This window comes from Dreissena polymorpha, chromosome 3 (genome assembly GCF_020536995.1).
Source record: "Dreissena polymorpha isolate Duluth1 chromosome 3, UMN_Dpol_1.0, whole genome shotgun sequence".
Lineage (NCBI taxonomy): Eukaryota > Metazoa > Mollusca > Bivalvia > Myida > Dreissenidae > Dreissena > Dreissena polymorpha.
Genome location: NC_068357.1, coordinates 149,441,687 through 149,460,198, shown reverse-complemented (window position 1 = coordinate 149,460,198; position 18,512 = coordinate 149,441,687). Strand labels below are relative to the sequence as shown.

Here is an 18,512-nt window from a genome sequence, read left to right as displayed (position 1 = left end):
CATATTTCGCAAGTTATTCCTAAAATGACATTACACAATTCTGCTATTAAAATAAATGAAAACTGTTATGACCTTTTGAGGGGTTAGCGGTTACACAAACGCTTTTCTCAAACTAATTCTTGTTGTGTTTTAAAACCGGCTTCACTGAAAATTAAATCACTGCATAACTAATATATTGTAAGTGATTTGACAGAAAGCGCCGTAGTACCAGTTTCGATTGACTATTTTATCTAAAGGGCCGCCAAAGCATAACAACAGTTACGGAGATGTGGTTTTTAAAACGTATGTGCGTTGTTGGAAGATAGTTAGTTTTTAGAATTGTGTATACACTTTATTGCTTGATTTTCCACATTTTTTAAATGCTGATTGTTTTTTTTCGGTAATGTACCTGATAACGTTCTCGCCCGCGGCCGCAAAACAGAGAATCGAATGTGTATGGCATAACCGATATTAATATAAATTATTAATTGTCATACTAATTTTTTTCTATATTTATAAAAAATGTTTATCGTAATATAATGTTTCATAAATTTGATAACGAAGTAAAGACATTTGTAAATGTGTCATCGAAATATACTGAAAGAAGTTGGGCAGCAATTTTTTTGCGGCGGACGGCGGGTTTAATATCTTGTGTACATAGCACTAATGAATCTGTCCGAATTCGAGACATTCAATGCATGGCCATTAATATTTAGTTCGTCGATGTATCCACAGGAATATTACGGAAATAAGGACTCTAATAAGACGACGACGGTGATGTTCGATCCCGTGTTCAACGCTAGATGTGTACGCATCGTGCCAACAAATCGTATCGGAGAGAACATTGCCATGAGGTTTGAACTGCTCGGCTGCAGTAAGCCCATTTTCTCTTCATATATGATGTTTTGTTTTTAAAACAAGAACATTTCGCAATTTAAGCAATTTTGGGGCTTTTTGCAACAGTGAACACTCATTAATTAGTAAACAGCAGTTATTTTGTGTTCTACAATACTCATTTGATTGATTTCAGAGAATTTAGAATTAATTAATGATGGATAAAATAGACTTATCTCAGTATAATCGAAGATAAATGATAATTTTGAAAATAACACGCATTTAAGGTAAAGTACAACGTACATGGTCAAGTTATGTAGAAAGAGGGGAAAAAGGACAAACACTTATGCGTTAATTTATGCAAATGCATGAAATAGAACAATAAATACAACACACAAATTCGATCATCTGGTTAGTGGACACATCCATTAAGAACAGATATTACAAACCATGTCGATTAGATAACCCATAGTATCGGCGCCTTCACAAATATTACCGCGTTTTAAAAATGTTCGTGATAAATGTCCTTAACGGAACAAACAATATTTGATATTTATCAACTATATTTATCAATCATTCGTTATGAATTTTTTTTATTATCAAAAATATTTATTAGTCAGAATGTCGATAAGACGGTATCGTCTGTGCAATTCTCATTTCCACGTGTACGTGCATTAACTTACTTTGATATTATATCCTGTTGGTGGCAGATCCCGACCATTGCTCGGGCTCCATCACACCAAGCTCCGCAGAGTGCCCCGATCACAATCTCCGGAAGTTCGTTTTTGACAAGAAGAAGATCATCACGTCGATGCGGATCACCCTGTCAGGTCCGGCTACCGAGCAGACGCCCACGTTTAACGTTGCCTTTGCCAGGGCATGCAACTTCGAAATGGGTCAGTTCTTGAAGGAGAACAACGAGCTGAAGGTAGGTGATATTACGCCTGTGGTGACCTGAGTGCACGCCCCACTTAATGGCCTACTGTATTTACAAATATCTAAAAAATTATTTACTTGAACACATTTTAGGAAAGTTAGTGATGGCGCTTAGAGACCGATTGATGACAAATACGCTCGGATAAATTTCATGGAGTGTGGGAAGGTGAATTGAGCGGTCAAGGGTCATACTAAAACTATAAATTGATCCAACTTTAAAATTTAACTTGTTGCAACGCGATTCACATTCCATAACTTGATTTAATGAATTCAACATTTATTTGAATTATGTTCGATGCATTAAGAACAAAACTTATAGATGGGAGTGAAATCAAACCTGCGTCATGACGGCTATGGAATGTGATCTCTTCTTTGATTCTATGCGATCATCACTCAGCAAATTGACAAGCCGCTCAATACTTTGTCAATCAAGTCAATCGCATTCACCATGGCCTAGTGCCTAGTCTAGATATCCCTAAAACGTTTTTTTTTACGGAACAGCATCATTTGCTTTGCTCGAACCATGCCCAAATCTTAGACGGCTACTAAAATGTACGAATGCTAAGACTGGTCTTATCACATTTTATCTGCGAATTGTTACACAAAACGGCTTATATCACTAGCATAAGCTTACCAACGAATCTAAAAAATCTAACATGAGATAACTTTACGATCTGTTGATAAAACGGACTCGTAGAATGTTGGCGTCTAACCATAAACACCTTTGGGAAAAACACAATTTACACTTCACGTTTCAACTTATATTTAGTCCAGATAAACAATGCCACTGACGACGCCGAAATGAACAAAGAATACGTCCCAAATGACGTCTATGATGGTTATTTCAACGATGAAAAATGCGAAGCATCTTAATCATCATTCTCTTGACCGGTGTGACAGTTGGGAGGAAATGGGGGACGACGAAACAGAAATCATGCTCCAATCAGGTCTGTTGTGTGCTATACGTAGAGTAACTCATCCAATGGAACAGTTTTACACAACGAGCTTTGCCTGTTGACGTATCATCATCATCATGATTCCATTGATCGTGTTTTGTCGTTTGGGGAAAATGAGTGACGACGACACAGAGATGCCCGTCAGTTTGGTCTTTTGTGGTCTGCTATAAGTAGCATATCCATGGGGAGGGACGTCCACTCTTCCACATTTTCCATCAACCTTTTCTTCTGTAGGCCACAACGGCGACCTCCCTCTAGGGTTCTCTGGAAAACAGTCGTGCATTGTGAGTCTTGCCTTGTGACTTGTTCAAACAAAGCTAGCTTTAGTCGTTTGACGGTCCGTATGAAGGGTCCTTGTGGAACAATAAGCGCTGATGCAATGTTCCGGACGTATTCGTTGGTCTTACGCTCCAGGTAGGAGATGCAGTGCAGTCTTCGGCGACACTAATTTTCAAATGCCTGTATCCTGCGTTATATGTTCACGTGAAACGTCCAGGTCTCGCAACCGTAATGCAGGATGGAGGCTGCGAGCCTGTACTTGGTGGGAAGCTGATGTAACTTCTTGTCCACAACCTCTTCAATCTGGCCATCGCCGCGGTCGCCATGACTATTCTTATTCGGACCTCAGCGATACTGGTACCATCCTGTGGGCCGCGGTCGCCATGACTATTCTTATTCGGACCTCAGCGATACTGGTACCATCCTGTGGGCCGCGGTCGCCATGACTATTCTTATTCGGACCTCAGCGATACTGGTACCATCCTGTGGGCCGCGGTCACCATGACTATTCTTATTCGGACCTCAGCGATACTGGTACCATCCTGTGGGCCGCGGTCGCCATGACTATTCTTATTCGGACCTCAGCGGTACTGGTACCATCCTGTGGGCCGCGGTCGCCATGACTATTCTTATTCGGACCTCAGCGGTACTGGTACCATCCTGTGGGCCGCGGTCGCCATGACTATTCTTATTCGGACCTCAGCGGTACTGGTACCATCCTGTGGGCCGCGGTCGCCATGACTATTCTTATTCGGACCTCAGCGGTACTGGTACCATCCTGTGGGCCGCGGTCGCCATGACTATTCTTATTCGGACCTCAGCGGTACTGGTACCATCCTGTGGGCCGCGGTCGCCATGACTATTCTTATTCGGACCTCAGCGGTACTGGTACCATCCTGTGGGCCGCGGTCGCCATTACTATTCTTATTCGGACCTCAGCGGTACTGGTAACATCCTGTGGGCCGCGGTCGCCATGACTATTCTTAGTCGGACCTCAGCGGTACTGGTACCATCCTGTGGGCCGCGGTCGCCATGACTATTCTTATTCGGACCTCAGCGGTACTGGTACCATCCTGTGGGCCGCGGTCGCCATGACTATTCTTATTCGGACCTCAGCGGTACTGGTACCATCCTGTGGGCCGCGGTCGCCATGACTATTCTTATTCGGACCTTAGCGGTACTGGTACCATCCTGTGGGCCGCGGTCGCCATGACTATTCTTAGTCGGACCTCAGCGGTACTGGTACCATCCTGTGGGCCGCGGTCGCCATGACTATTCTTATTCGGACCTCAGCGGTACTGGTACCATCCTGTGGGCCGCGGTCGCCATTACTATTCTTATTCGGACCTCAGCGGTACTGGTACCATCCTGTGGGCCGCGGTCGCCATTACTATTCTTATTCGGACCTCAGCGGTACTGGTACCATCCTTTGGCAGGGTTGTATCCGAGTACTTGAAGCTGAGTCTCGCAGTTGATGCTGATGTTTGCACCGGTGTTGGTTGTGCTCTCCGCCATGATCTTTGACTTTTTCGCGTTGACCTCCATCCCGTATGCTCCATCTGTTTTATAGTGTCTGTTGGTGAGATTTGGAAGTTCACTGCTGGTTTCATCTATAAAGCTTATGGCATCGGCGAATCTTAAGTTGGAGATGGGTCTTCCACCGAAGGAGATAGAGGTGTGGTGAAAAAGGACAGTCTGCTGCATTATCCTCTCTAGAAATGCGAAGACTATGCCAATTATGACGATTCCACTGAAGTATCAATACAACGTACGTAACAAAAATGACGATTACACTGAAGTATCAATATTGATAGTGATGAATATGACATACGTGAAGTATCAATATTGATAGTGATGAATATGACATACGTGACGGTTATCTGTAATAAACAATATGAATGGAAAGTAAACTAAACAAACGATAACCTGTCATGCAGAATCTTTTGCCTTATTATAGATTAATTAATTTGAAATAAAATATGTACTAAAACTATATATATTAGAAAAAAGAGGCAATAGTAATATTTTTTATAGAATAACAATGTCTTCTTACTGTACAATACCTTCTTACATCCCCAAAAATGTATAGTACGATAATCAGACACCACGACCCACTTGTTTCAGAGTATAATAGTGTTATGACGGCTTTTTGCGTCGTTCCAGTGGGAAGTAAAATAATACTAAATAAAACAATGCAAATGACATCATTTGAGAGTCTAAAAGTGTTTTGATGGCTTTTCGCCTTATTTTTACATATGGACATCTGGTAAAAGTCCCAGCATCATGTTTTAAATATACCCATTTCCATAATTGGAGACTTTCAGTAACGCCATCACAATATTCGCAGAATGCATATGCTTCATAAAATGATATGTGTCCCTGAAAATGTCTTACAGGACGGCTTATTATAAATGTTGCATTATATTAAAGATATTCTAGCATCCCTACCTACTTATCAAGCCTGGAATCTTAATATAAAGAGGCATAGTCAAGACACTGTCTACCTACCAAGTTCTGAAACACCGTTATGTGAACTTGCTAGTCTTCAACCACAATAGTGTGGCGTAATAATAAAGAAAACAAACACGTTTACTAATTCAAACAGACGCGGCCATTATTATTTTAAATACGATATTATGTTTTTTGTCAGGATTTTGAGATCCCGAACGGTGAAAGCTCGCTAATGTTAGAGGGACCGGGGTTCCCTATCCGCTCCCAGTGTATTGCCGTGCTCACTCGCTTTGAGACCGGAAACGCCCACGCGGATGGCCTGCCGAGGGCGAGAAATCACTTGGTGGCCATGGAAACAGACGGGTATCAAGTGACATTCGAAGGCTGCAGTAAGTGTGACATATTATTGAAACTCTGCGCGAATCAACTGTATACATGTAGTGTATAGTTCGTAAAATAGAAACTGCAGGCGATAACATGAGATAATTATTGAATTGACCGCATGTGTTTAATGGTTTTCAGTTTCAATACGCTATTTAATTTTATTTAATTTAAGAAAATAAATTTGGTATTTCGTCGTTTTAAAACACTTGAAAATACTACTCTGGTTTCTGTTTGAGACCCTTGTACGAAAGGTTTTGAAACAACGTCTATGCAATTCTATATTGACGTCTTGATTATACTTAAAGGTCCCTTGCAAATGTTCAACATATCTATAATGAAACACATTAAGGTTTAACTGGCATCATCATAACTGTATACAAGTATATTATTGATTACAATATCCAATATATATTATGTATATATTTATTTATTCAATATAAAGGCGCGGCTTACCGAGCCGTTATTTTATTCGTGCCGAGCCTGATATTTCACAAAAAATAAAGAAATAATGAAACAAATCGCTAAAAAGCTGCAGTTTAAGCGGGAAAAAATATGACTTATGTCGTTTGACCTGTTTATAATGACGTCATGAAAATTATATATATATTATATATATATATAGACAATATTTGATCCATTTTAATAACAAGTATTTGTTTGTAAAGTAATTATATCTATTATATTATATTATATGTATCTATTTAATATAACTGGATCAATTTTAATGTATCAACAAAAGTGTTAGAGACCCAAACCAGCAGTAAAACATTTTAATGAAAAAATAAAGACATAACTTCAAACAATAAGACGTTTTTCTATAAAGACTGGTTTGAACGAAGCATTAAATATGTCGACCAATTATATGACTAAAGAATTAAGGATTTCTACTCTTTTGATAATATATGCTACATATACGGAATACCTTCAAATAATTTTTTGAAGTACTACCCACTTATCAAAAGCATACCCATACATATTAAATCGGAAACCAATACAAATAATACACCATGTACTCAAACAACATTTGTAGAAAACATACTTGGAAGAAAAAACAAAACAAATAAAATATTTTACACACTACAAATTAAAAACCCTACAGAAAACTCCAAAATCCAAAATAAATGGCAAGTTCTTTTTGGAGAAAATGAACTTAATTGGAAACACATATTTACCATGCCATATAAAGCAACTATTGAAAGCACACTGAGAAATTTTCAATATAAATACATCCATAGAATTATAGCTACAAATAAATATCTCTTTAAATGTAAATTATCTAACTCAAATCTGTGTGACTTCTGCAGTGAAAACATTGAAATTATAGAACATCTTTTTTAGGAGTGCAAACACATCCAGCCTATTTGGAATCAATTAATATCTTTTCTTGAACAACATCAACTAAACGTTAAACTATCTCTCTTAAATGTAAGTTTCGGAATTAACTCATTGAAATCAATAGACTGTAATAATATTGTGAATTTTATGGTTATATTAATGAAATATTTTATCTTAAACATGAAGTACAAAAAACAAGTACCAAATTTTAATTGTTTTGTCCATTGTCTTAAACTAAAAATTCAAATTGAGAAAGAAATAGCCCTCAGTAATGACACATTACACATCTTCGAACAAAAATGGAATCGGATTAAATTCTCATAATGTTTTGTCCACTTATATACATTTCACTCTAATGTTAGTCTATCTCTCTAAAATAGTTTTGTTTATTTTTTTTTTATTCTTATTTTTTCAGTCAGACAAGATCATTGTGAATATTCAACAAAACACACAAGTCCAGTATCTTTTCTTTCAACTTTATACAATTCATCATATTTCATAACTATTCCTCTGTTGTTCTTTTCTTTTTTCTCAAAAAAAAATAAAAATATATTAGCATATCTTGTATAACATGTCTGAACTATATTGCTTTGTACAATCACTATGTTGTATGATCAATTGATCATTACATGTTTACATTGTATGTATGATATTGAATATAAAAAAAAATCAACAAAAATGTATGAGTACCCATGTTAAAAGCATCTTCATGGAATGCTGCTATGACGCGCTCAAAATCTGAATTTCAGATGCCTTGGCGCCGCATGGTAAGTTACTTTATTTTGCATCTACGAAGTAATTGATGGATGTTATATTGTTATTTATAATGCCTAAGGATAACGTTCACTAATCAACTATTTTCTTCATCTTTAACTAGAATCAAAGTTAAAAATCATATTGCGTTCGTGCCGCGTCATACGAACATAGGTCCGATATCAGCTCACGACAATCCTACGCAATCTGGCCGCGGTCAATGTCCTGTCCACTAATGAGGGCGCTAAACATGGCGTCACTTTATAGCGGACAAGGCTCCTTACCAGACTATGCGAATGAGCAGGCTGGTTTGAAACCATTATGGTCTCATAGGGAATAAGACCCATTTTCGCATGACGCGACTCTCGTAGACTTATTGCCGTTCTTAACAAAAAAACAATGTACACATATCTTTTGCTGGATTTATCTCAGATATGACATCTTTAAAATTATGTGATTGTTTGATAAAAACTTTAAATATGCCGTAAGATAAGACAGAAGACAGAGGGTGTTATCTCGTAACAAACAAGATGGCGACGCCCATGCCAAGACAGGTTTTTGGACGTTATTTACCCTTTATTATTTTTATAAATTGTTAAAATGCCGCTCACTTTCATACCGGTAAGAAAGTGATAAGCGTTTTAATCGTATTTATATTCGCCTTTTATTTTTACTTTACTCGCTACGAATAGCTCTCGCTAAGAAAATTCCCAGCGAGTTAAGTCCAGAAACAAGCAATTATTAATACAAAATAAACGCCAATCATGTTTTTCTGATATGGCTTGAAAATAAGCGGCATTTATATAACCAATATAAGTAACAAAGGGTATAAAACGGCGAAAAATACCGGACTTCGCCATCTTTTTTGCCATGTGATTAGCCCTTCTGCCAGAGCAATCAATCAAGTTCACTTGTTGGAACATGTTTATCTTTGTAAGAACGTATCGATTCGTGTGGCAATACCCACATTGTGAAAAACGACGCTAGGAAGCGAATTGTAGGCGGCTCGGCCTTACATCAAGGAGAATGGCCTTGGTTGGTGTCACTTCAATTATCGGCTGCGGACAATGACTCGCATGTGTGTGGAGCGTCACTTATCTATCCGCAGTGGCTACTCACCGCCGCGCACTGCATCATGTGAGTTCGACTGTCAACGTAAATGGGAATGTCGATACTTAAACAAAATCGACACACATAAAATGGTCCAGGGAAAGTAAACGGTTTTGTCTTTGAATATCTTACGTATTGTTTATGCCCCCACCCCGATTAAAGGGTGTGGGATTAGCCAATTTACTTGTCCGTTCGTTCGTACATATCTACGTCGTTCCCGATTCTTGGCCGGACTATTAGTTAATCATTAATCTAAAAGTGTTAACATAAAGTGCTAACCATGATTACCATTGGGATACGACGCGTTTAAGCACAAGCACTTAACATTTGTATACGGCTTCAAACTTAAGGTCACACGAAGAGGTCAAAGGTCAAATATGATAATTTAGACGGCTTGTCCGGACTGTAATTTCATATTTGTATCGGTTTGTAGTAAACAAAAACATGTCAATTATTATTAACATGTGGAGTTGATGTGACGCGCTGCGCAACACATTCCAATCCTTAAGGTAAAAATATGTCTTTAGTGCAGCTTGTCATGAGTGTCATTTTATCATCGATGGTACAACTGTAAAATTTGATTATCATCGTGTGGATCTCTTGCTGACTGATCATGGTCACATCAATAGATTGAATGTTAAGTATGAGAACACTATAGCTCGTTCAGACTCAATCTTCATCACGTATTTGGTAGTTTAGAAATAGCTTGCCACACATGAACAGCCTTTTAATATCGCGGTTTTTCCATAATACTTTTTACCCTATTCCAAATGTCAACGTCTCTTGTCATGGAATATGTCTGAATATGTATATCTATAATAATTTTTATTTTGTCTTTAAGATTTTTCGACACACACTATGTCTGTGTCAATAACAAGGGTAGTGTAGGGTAGTTCATCCATCCGTGTGTTGTATACATCGGTATAAAAGTCTCAATAGATTAACGTGAAACAAGAAAAAACACAAGGTAACAGAACATAAGCGCGATGTGAAAAAAAACACGGTTTTCTATTTATTACATTATACATAATCGAAACAAATAATTTAAGATTTTCTATACTTGAACAGCATTGCTTTTTTGATTTTAGTAACTGCAATCCTCACACAATTTTAAATGATTTTACGCGATTGAAATATACGAGCATGTCTGCAGAAATACAGATTATCCGGGGATCGATCTGTTGGACACAACAAACTGGCGTGTGGTACTCGGGGAGCACGTGCAGGATCGAGAGGAAGGCACGGAGCAGAAACATACCTTGGACAAGATAGTCACACACCCTAAGTATTTGCGTGAGTGGCTTCTCCTATATTAAAGACCTGAGATACTAGTATTTGTTATAAGTGAGTAGCATAAGCTTTACAATGTGTGACATGCATATGAATTTTTCAATACATGTTAAAACCGATCATTTTAACTAAGCGCGTGCATATTTCCAATTTAGTGTACAAAAAGATCGATTCACATTTTCATCATGCCAAGATATAAAACACTTGCGCACATCAAATCAATAGTATCTCACAATTGCACCTGCAAATGTAAGTTTAACTGTTTAAGACTCGGAGAGGAGGTGTCTCACATTTAATGTGTATTTGTTGGAACTTGGGGCGACTTTAATTTAATAACGAGTATGCGCTGATTTCAAACCTTTATTGATCGACGTAGCGATTCTCTGAAACAACAGAGATTAAATAATAAATACATGCAAATACATTTAAATCATACATTCGGATCTAAACAATCATGCAATAAGAAACATAGATCTACATTTATACAAAACATTTAAATCCAATTTACAAACAATAAAAAATACCGATACAGACTTGAATAATAACTTATTATTTCAAACAATCAATTTTATTAATTCATTTTGATACATATATAAATATTATTTACCGATACTGGTGTCAGAAAGTCCTTATAAAACATCCAAGTTCCAATTCAATCCTCTCCGTAAACGGTTTTCACAACAATAACAATAGCGTCATAATAACATGACGTCAACGTAATATAAAAAAGGCGCGTCACGCAATTACATACACTGACGCCATTGACATTATTTAAGTAACGTATACGTTTCTTACAGTATTCATTCCAATTCATCACATGTGTAACAATGTCAACTTCACTATATCACACACGTGTACTTGTTCACTCCAATTAATAACATGATTTTTAGTTTCCACACCAATGTCTCGCACGATCGGCAGGGTCAACGTCAATTCATCATACGATTTCAAGTGTCCAGGCCAATGTATCACAATTGCCATTGACACGTAATCCATACAAAGAAAAAGACACTTGAAAGCGTTTGGTATATTCTTTATGACATTTACACATGCGTGTTTAGATGTACACATATGTCTTACATTCTATTCAATGTCAACTTTAATGTATCAAACGGTCTCTAGTATCCAGGTCAGTCATGACACGCTAAAAAGTATCCGCTCCAATGTTTCACACGCCTGTCAGTGTCCATATCAATGTATTACCACCCGCTTGTCAGTGTCCTCACCTATGTCTTAAACGCTTGTTAGTGCCCACTCCTTTGTCTCAAACGCTTGTTAGTTTCCACACCTAAGTCTCAAACGCTTGCCAGTTTCCACACCTATGTCTCGAACGCTTGTCAGTATCCACACCTATGTCTCAAACGCTTGTGAGTGTCCACACCTATGCCTCAAACCATTGTCAGTGCCCATAACTATGTTTCAAGCGTCAAAAAGAGGCAGACCTTAAACATAACTATGTTGACCTTAAACATAACTATGTTCATAGTAAAATAATTCTTTAATGAAATAAAAAATATATATCACCGTTCAAATGAGATCAAACTAATTATTACAGTAGTGCTCAGAAAATATCACAGGAGTATAAACTAATAATTATCAAACATAAAAACCTAAGCCGAAGTAAATATCTGCTTATTAAAAAGTGAAAAGATACACATATATAAAAAATTAAATATTATTCATGAAATGCCTTTAATGGCAACCATAAAGCCTTCTGACGTTGACCTCTGTGAGTGACTCAGGTAAAGAGTTCCAGAGTTTAATGGTATTAAAAGAAAAAGATTTGGAACCATGACATTTGACCTTGGGTAAACAATACCCACCCTTTTTACTAAGCCTAGTGCTGTAATTATGCATAGAATCTTGGGAAACTAAGTGTTCACTAATGTAATCTGGAGAAAGGCCATTTCTTATTTTGAAGACATGACATAACATTATTTGATTTACTCTCATGTGAACTGGTAACCAGTTGAGGGACTTAAAGTGAGATTGGTCAATATGTGCTCTAGAATCAAGGTCAAGAACAAACCTAATTAACTTATTTTGACAGGTTTGTAATTTATTTCTTAAAGTCTGAGTTATACTATTATACCAAACAGAACAAGCATAATAATAATGACACTGCATCAGTGACATTACAAGAAGTTTCTTCGTATGTAGAGTAAGGACATCTTTCTTACGATAAAGGATTTTTAACCTAGAATTGGCCTTTTTCAAAAGAGACTCAGCCATTGAGAGGAGAGAAAGGTTTTGGTCAAGGGTAATTCCAAGATACTTAACGGATGATGTAGAAGCAATGGGTGTACCATTACAAGATATATCAATGCTAGATTGTGACCTAAGTTTTTGCTTGGACCCAAACACAATTGACTCAGTTTTACCTAAGTGAAATGACAACTTATTGTCGATCAACCATTGGCTAACCAAGTTCATATCATCTGTTTGTGCCTTTTCAACATCAAGTACACTTTTACCAGAAACAAGGATTCCAGAATCATCAGCATATAATAACAATTTATTTTAACCACAGCTGACATATCGTTCACGTAAATTAGAAAAAGAAGGGGTCCAAGGATTGAGCCTTCGGGTACACCACAGGTTATACTGGCCTAAGAAGAAAAGGTACCGGAAACATCTACGAGCTGGTTTCTATCAGACAAGTATGATTTGAACCAGTTTAAAACGCCATCACTAAGACCGGATGCTCGGAGTTTCATGAGAAGAATTGAGTGGTCGACTGTATCAAACGCCTTCTGTAAATCTAACATAACCATGCCAACAATATTACCTTTATCATTTTCATACCTGATAAAATCTGTTAGGTGAATTAAACAAGTATCAGTAGAGAAGCCACTTCTAAAACCTGACTGAAATTTATACAATAATTTATTATCTTTAAAATAAGATTCAGCCTGGTCATAAACTACCTTTTCAAGGATTTTAGAAATAACATTTAAAAGGGACACAGGCCGGAAATTACCTACAGACAATTTGTCATCCTTTTATAGAGGGGAACAACTCTTGCCGTCTTAAGATCATTAGGGACTTGACCTTGTATGAGGGGCAAATTAGTGATGTGAGTTAAGGAACTAACAATAACAGAGGACCTGTCTTTGACAAAACGCGAAGGTATGTCATCTAAGCCAGTAGCTTTCTTTTTACCAAGTGAAGTTAAATATTTTAGAACTGTACTCTCAGTTACAATGGAAAAAGAATAACTATTAGCATCAACACCATTATTTGCATAAAAAGAATTAACAAAATTAACACCAAATTTGTGTACACTTTCAGGTAATTTTGCAACAAGTTTACATGCAATAGTTGTATAGAATTCATTAAATGTTTCAGCAATAAGTTTCTTTTCAAAAATATTATTATCAATGTTTAAACAAATATTGGAGCCAGATGTTGCTGAACCTTTCTTCGAAGGCAAACCAAGATTTGTAAGAGTTTGCCATAAGGATGATGAATCATTTTTATTTTGATCAAGTACATTGTTAAACAAATCTTTTTTAGCATTGTGAACACGTATCTGAATTTTATTTCTAAGAGTCTTAAATATGTTATAATTATCTACAGTTATATCCTTTTTATAATTGTAAAAGGCCTTGTCTCTTTCATTCATAGCACTGAGAATGTCTGAGTCTATCCAAGGTTCTGTTCTCTGCTTAATTCCAGTCTGTTTTACAGGAGCTATGTTGTCTATCACAGATAAATATAGATGATTCAAATACACCAAGCTTCATTAACACTATCACATAACAGAAAAGGAGTCCAGTCAATGGCTAAAAGACTTGCCTGAAAATCTTCTGTATTATAATTTTTTAAAGATCTTAAAGTAACGTTGTTATGAGAACTTATAGGAATTTTACTAACTTTCTTAGTACAAAATATTAAACTATGATCACTAAAGGAAGTGTGAATTACACTTGACTGAGTAATGTTGTCAATGTTAGAAACCAATATCAAATCAATTATGGTTTCAATGGTAGAACAAGCTCTAGTTGGTTCTGAAATCAGTTGTTTGTAATGAAACATATTAATAAATGATTTGGAACACTTTAAAAGAGTATTACATTTGTTCATGGACACATCAGTGTTAAAATCACCCAGTAAAATAAATTCATGTTTTAAAAAATCATTGCATGAAGAGCACAAATATTCTAGACTGGTATAAAAGTTCTGTTGTAAAGGAGGTCTATAAAAAGCACCACATAAAATAGATTTAGATTTCGGTAATAAAATGTCAATTCATATAGCTTCAAGATCATCGCGATTCAAATCGGAACGAATATTATAGGATAAGTCCTTCCTGACGTATATACAAACACCACCGCCATGTCTGTTTTGATCCCTTCGCTGAATAGAGTAGTTGTTGATATTCATCAGTTTCCACAATGTATAACACGGTTATCAATTTCAACGTTAATTTGAATATTTCATTTAATAATTGGCTGTTTCAATTGTATTCTTTGTGTCTTTAACACAGGGCGTCTTGTAAGCTATAAATCCCAAACAAGTAAAGCTTAGAACTCTATTCACTTCGCGCCGTGTGCAATACAGTATCGATGTTCTAGAATAATGTCGCGTGTCTGAACAATTAACAAATAAATTACAAACTATTCAGTGTCACCTGAAATATATCATACATTTGTCGGCATCTCCACCAATGTTTCAGACGTGTGAACGTGACACCGTGAATGTACCAGACGTTTACATGTGTCAACAAAATATGTTTGAAGTGTTTGCGTGTCAATTTAAATGATTTAGCCGTTCGCACGTATTAACTCATTTATATTAAACGCTTCAAAGTGTCATTCCCAATGTATCAGTTGTTTGAATATTTTTATTTCAGTGTCGTCGGACGATAAGGTGTTCTATGATATCGCCTTACTAAAGTTGAGCAGGCGTGCTCACATGTCCGAGTACGTGAACACCATTTGTATAGACCCCAATTACACTGCGCCCGATCACAGCCACTGCGTCACTGCAGGCTGGGGAGACATAGTTGAAGGTATACTCTAATTTCTTATAACCAAATCATTATCATGGAAAATAGTACAAAACATTTAAGGTTTGGAGATTTGTTATTATTTTACCACAAAATACGAATACTCTATTTTTGTTAAGTAATGATTTCCAGTTGCAAACAAAACGTCAGTAAACTGTCTCTCTTTGTTTAAACATAATTTTCTTATGAATCAGCAAAGTGTTTGGTAGCCATTAGAACGACAAGAGCATCGGAATAATTACGTAAATCTCATTGAACAATAGTAACATGCAATTTTATACCTACATTACAACGGAAGAGGCGTTGTTTTCCAGGTGCGAAAACGGGCGTGGAAATACCGCACCATGCGAGTGTTCAGATAATACCCAATTCCGTCTGCGCCGAACGCCACAGTGCAACTCCGGAACAAAAACATCTCATGGGCTCTCTTATTTGTGCCTCTTCTCAAGGCAGGGATTCCTGTCAGGTGAGATTCAATATTCCGAATGTGAAGTGACGTGTTCATTAGCAAATGGCATTATATCAAAACGTCATACATACTCTTGTTTTCCGTGTCTTAAATGAATTCTTATTATTATCTTAGGTGACATCATTCGATCTTTTTTTTAAAGAATGTTTTGTCTAAATTTTTGTTTTTTGACCAACACGTCAACATTAACAAATGACAACACGCCATTTATGAACATTTATATTAAATTAACGTACTTATTGTTGATAACGTTTCTTTTCGTTTATTATAGTTGGTTAGATAACATGCCCACGTTATCAATTTAGTTAATAATTTATTTTACTCGTCCAAGCAATACGCTGTCTAGCAAAAATGAAAAATTCCTGAATTCGTTTGATGTTATATGTTATGAACTAACAATTCGTGTCAGATTCTATCAAATTAGATGTGGTAGCCTATACATATATGAAGTTAATTACAACGTTAGATTATGTACTTTACATTATAAAAGGGCATTTCACTTGTTTTCTAGGGCGACTCGGGCGGTCCGCTAGCGTGCTTCCATGACGGCCACTGGATCCAGATGGGCGTGGTCAATTCAGGCACAGATTGCGCCGGCAACCCACTGTCACCCGGGTTCTACACGCGTGTTACTCACTTTTACGACTGGATGGAGGATGTCATTAATTCGAACTGAACAACCAGTGCACTTGGAACACACCGTTAGAAATGTTGGACAGCTGAAACAATATATAGCCCTCTATTATATTTATTCTTTGGCGTATATCTTCTCGACATGACATATCAGTATAATATCGAATGTAAACGTTTCATCTCTTTTGTATTATTATATACAAGCAACTTAACTAAAGGGTATAGTTATATCTTGTATTTTCCCCGCAGTAGTTCACTAAACAGGGATTTCGATGTCCTCTTTTACTCTGATCCTCTATGTCATTGTTGACGTATATTAGATATAACGCAACATTTTCAATCTTAAATATTGAAATGTTGATGATTTTATGTTACAAATATTGAGTTCACATCCATTGCGGTCATGAACAGTGCTCACGAGATGCGAAACTGTCTGCCTCATGAGAAGCTATTACCGATTTGTAACAAATATTATTAAGTCTGGTATAAGAAAAAAGTGCCTAAAGCGACGTATTTCGTCGACGCATATTTCTGTTTTATAGTTAGCGGTGTTGAACTTTTTTTTTTAAATTTGTTTAGTTCACATATTATTATTAAAGCTTTAACAATTTTTAAAATGAAAAGTGTGTACACTTAATTTTCTTATGAAAAATGAAATGTTCTTGCATTTAATTTTATTACGAAAAATGAAATGTTTGTACAAATGTTTGAAAAATGGAAACTTAAGCTGATCCCCTTAAAATTGTCTTAAGAATTTTCGAGAAATGCTAACCATGACCGACAAGCAAGATTGCAGCATTTGAATATAAAAAAGAACTAAAACACGTTCTGATATCGTTTGCAAGTCAAAACTTACAATGCGCAATATCCTGGTTTTACAAAACAATAAAGCTTGTTTTTAGATTTTCATGGTTAATACAAGTTTGTTATATCAAATTATAAGTATAAATGCGTTGAATGTAAGCAAACTCAATTATTTGTAATATGTGATCATAATTTAAACGAAATGACAGGTATACAGTTACACCTCGAACCTAACTCTTGGGGGGAAAAAACAATTAAAAAATGAATTGAATGATTTTGATCGCAAGGAAAATATTCGTCTAATACGACACGTGCGTAATACGTGTATTGCACGTTTCGCTAGAGCTAGTGTTCAAATACAGGCTACAAACAATCAACCAGTCATTCATTTTTTATTGCACATACTTTCGTTTTCAAATACAACTAAATATTTGAACGCATGTTTACAAAAAAATTGTCCTACGAGAAGAACAATATGCAAACTCAATGACATTTGCATCTTTCACCGTTCTGAATTAGCCCAGTGCAACCATACACACATGAGGTCCAAACATGTTTGAGAATCATGGATGAATTATTTCTATGCAATTTCGTAGATCGTTATCGCAATCAACACCAAATAAAAATTTGAGTTGATATCAAGAGACGTTTTTTTTTAAAGGAAATTTAGAAAATAAAATTGATGCAATACAAGTGGTAGTGAATGTAAGCATAACATATTATCTTCCTAATTATTTCATAATCAATGTTATACCTGTTTTGAATTCATGATAAATATATTTAACCCACACAAAACAAGCTTAGTATTGCAGAATGCTATCGTTTCGGAACAAGCCTAACATGCGAAACACATATCCTGAATTATCGTGGACTATGAACTGTGCCTCCTATTTCAAGACTGGCATGCATTTTAAATTACTTGTCCTTGTATATACAGTTTTTTTCGTTTTTCGTTTTATATTAATAAATACGAAACATGAAATTAAGCACATATATTACTTAGTATTAATTTTCAAATAACAAAAACAAATACAAAAAGAGAATTGTTTTCTCTTCAGCGTTTTGTGATGTACTTATAATAAAACAAAATACGAAACTTATTGTCCTCTTCATATTTTGTTTAAATCTGAATATATCGAAAATCAAGGTTTAAAAATTTAAATAAAATGTATGTTCCCATTTACAAATTAACAAATTTGTTACGATAAAACGGAAAGCGAGTGGCGCGTCTGTTTTGGGGAAATGTATCCCGATGGACCACCTTAAGCACTTTTCTCTCTGTGATACA

The 18,512-nt window shown here is 36.2% G+C and overlaps 2 protein-coding genes across 2 annotated transcripts in view; one reads left to right on the top strand and one right to left on the bottom strand.

Annotated features, from left to right (window-relative positions):
* The window catches only part of LOC127871938 (myoneurin-like), a 235,836-nt gene that overhangs the window by 55,647 nt on the left and 161,677 nt on the right, over nt 1-18,512 (bottom strand). The gene's annotated exons all lie outside the window — the stretch shown is intronic.
* LOC127872684 (tryptase-like) lies at nt 829-16,896 on the top strand. Its single transcript, XM_052416014.1, has 9 exons — nt 829-853; nt 1,524-1,741; nt 5,635-5,824; nt 7,904-7,921; nt 8,846-9,044; nt 10,171-10,310; nt 15,163-15,321; nt 15,633-15,784; nt 16,299-16,896. The coding sequence occupies exons 1-9, from the start codon at nt 829-831 to the stop codon at nt 16,461-16,463; spliced, it is 1,266 nt and encodes a 421-aa protein (XP_052271974.1). The 3' UTR covers nt 16,464-16,896.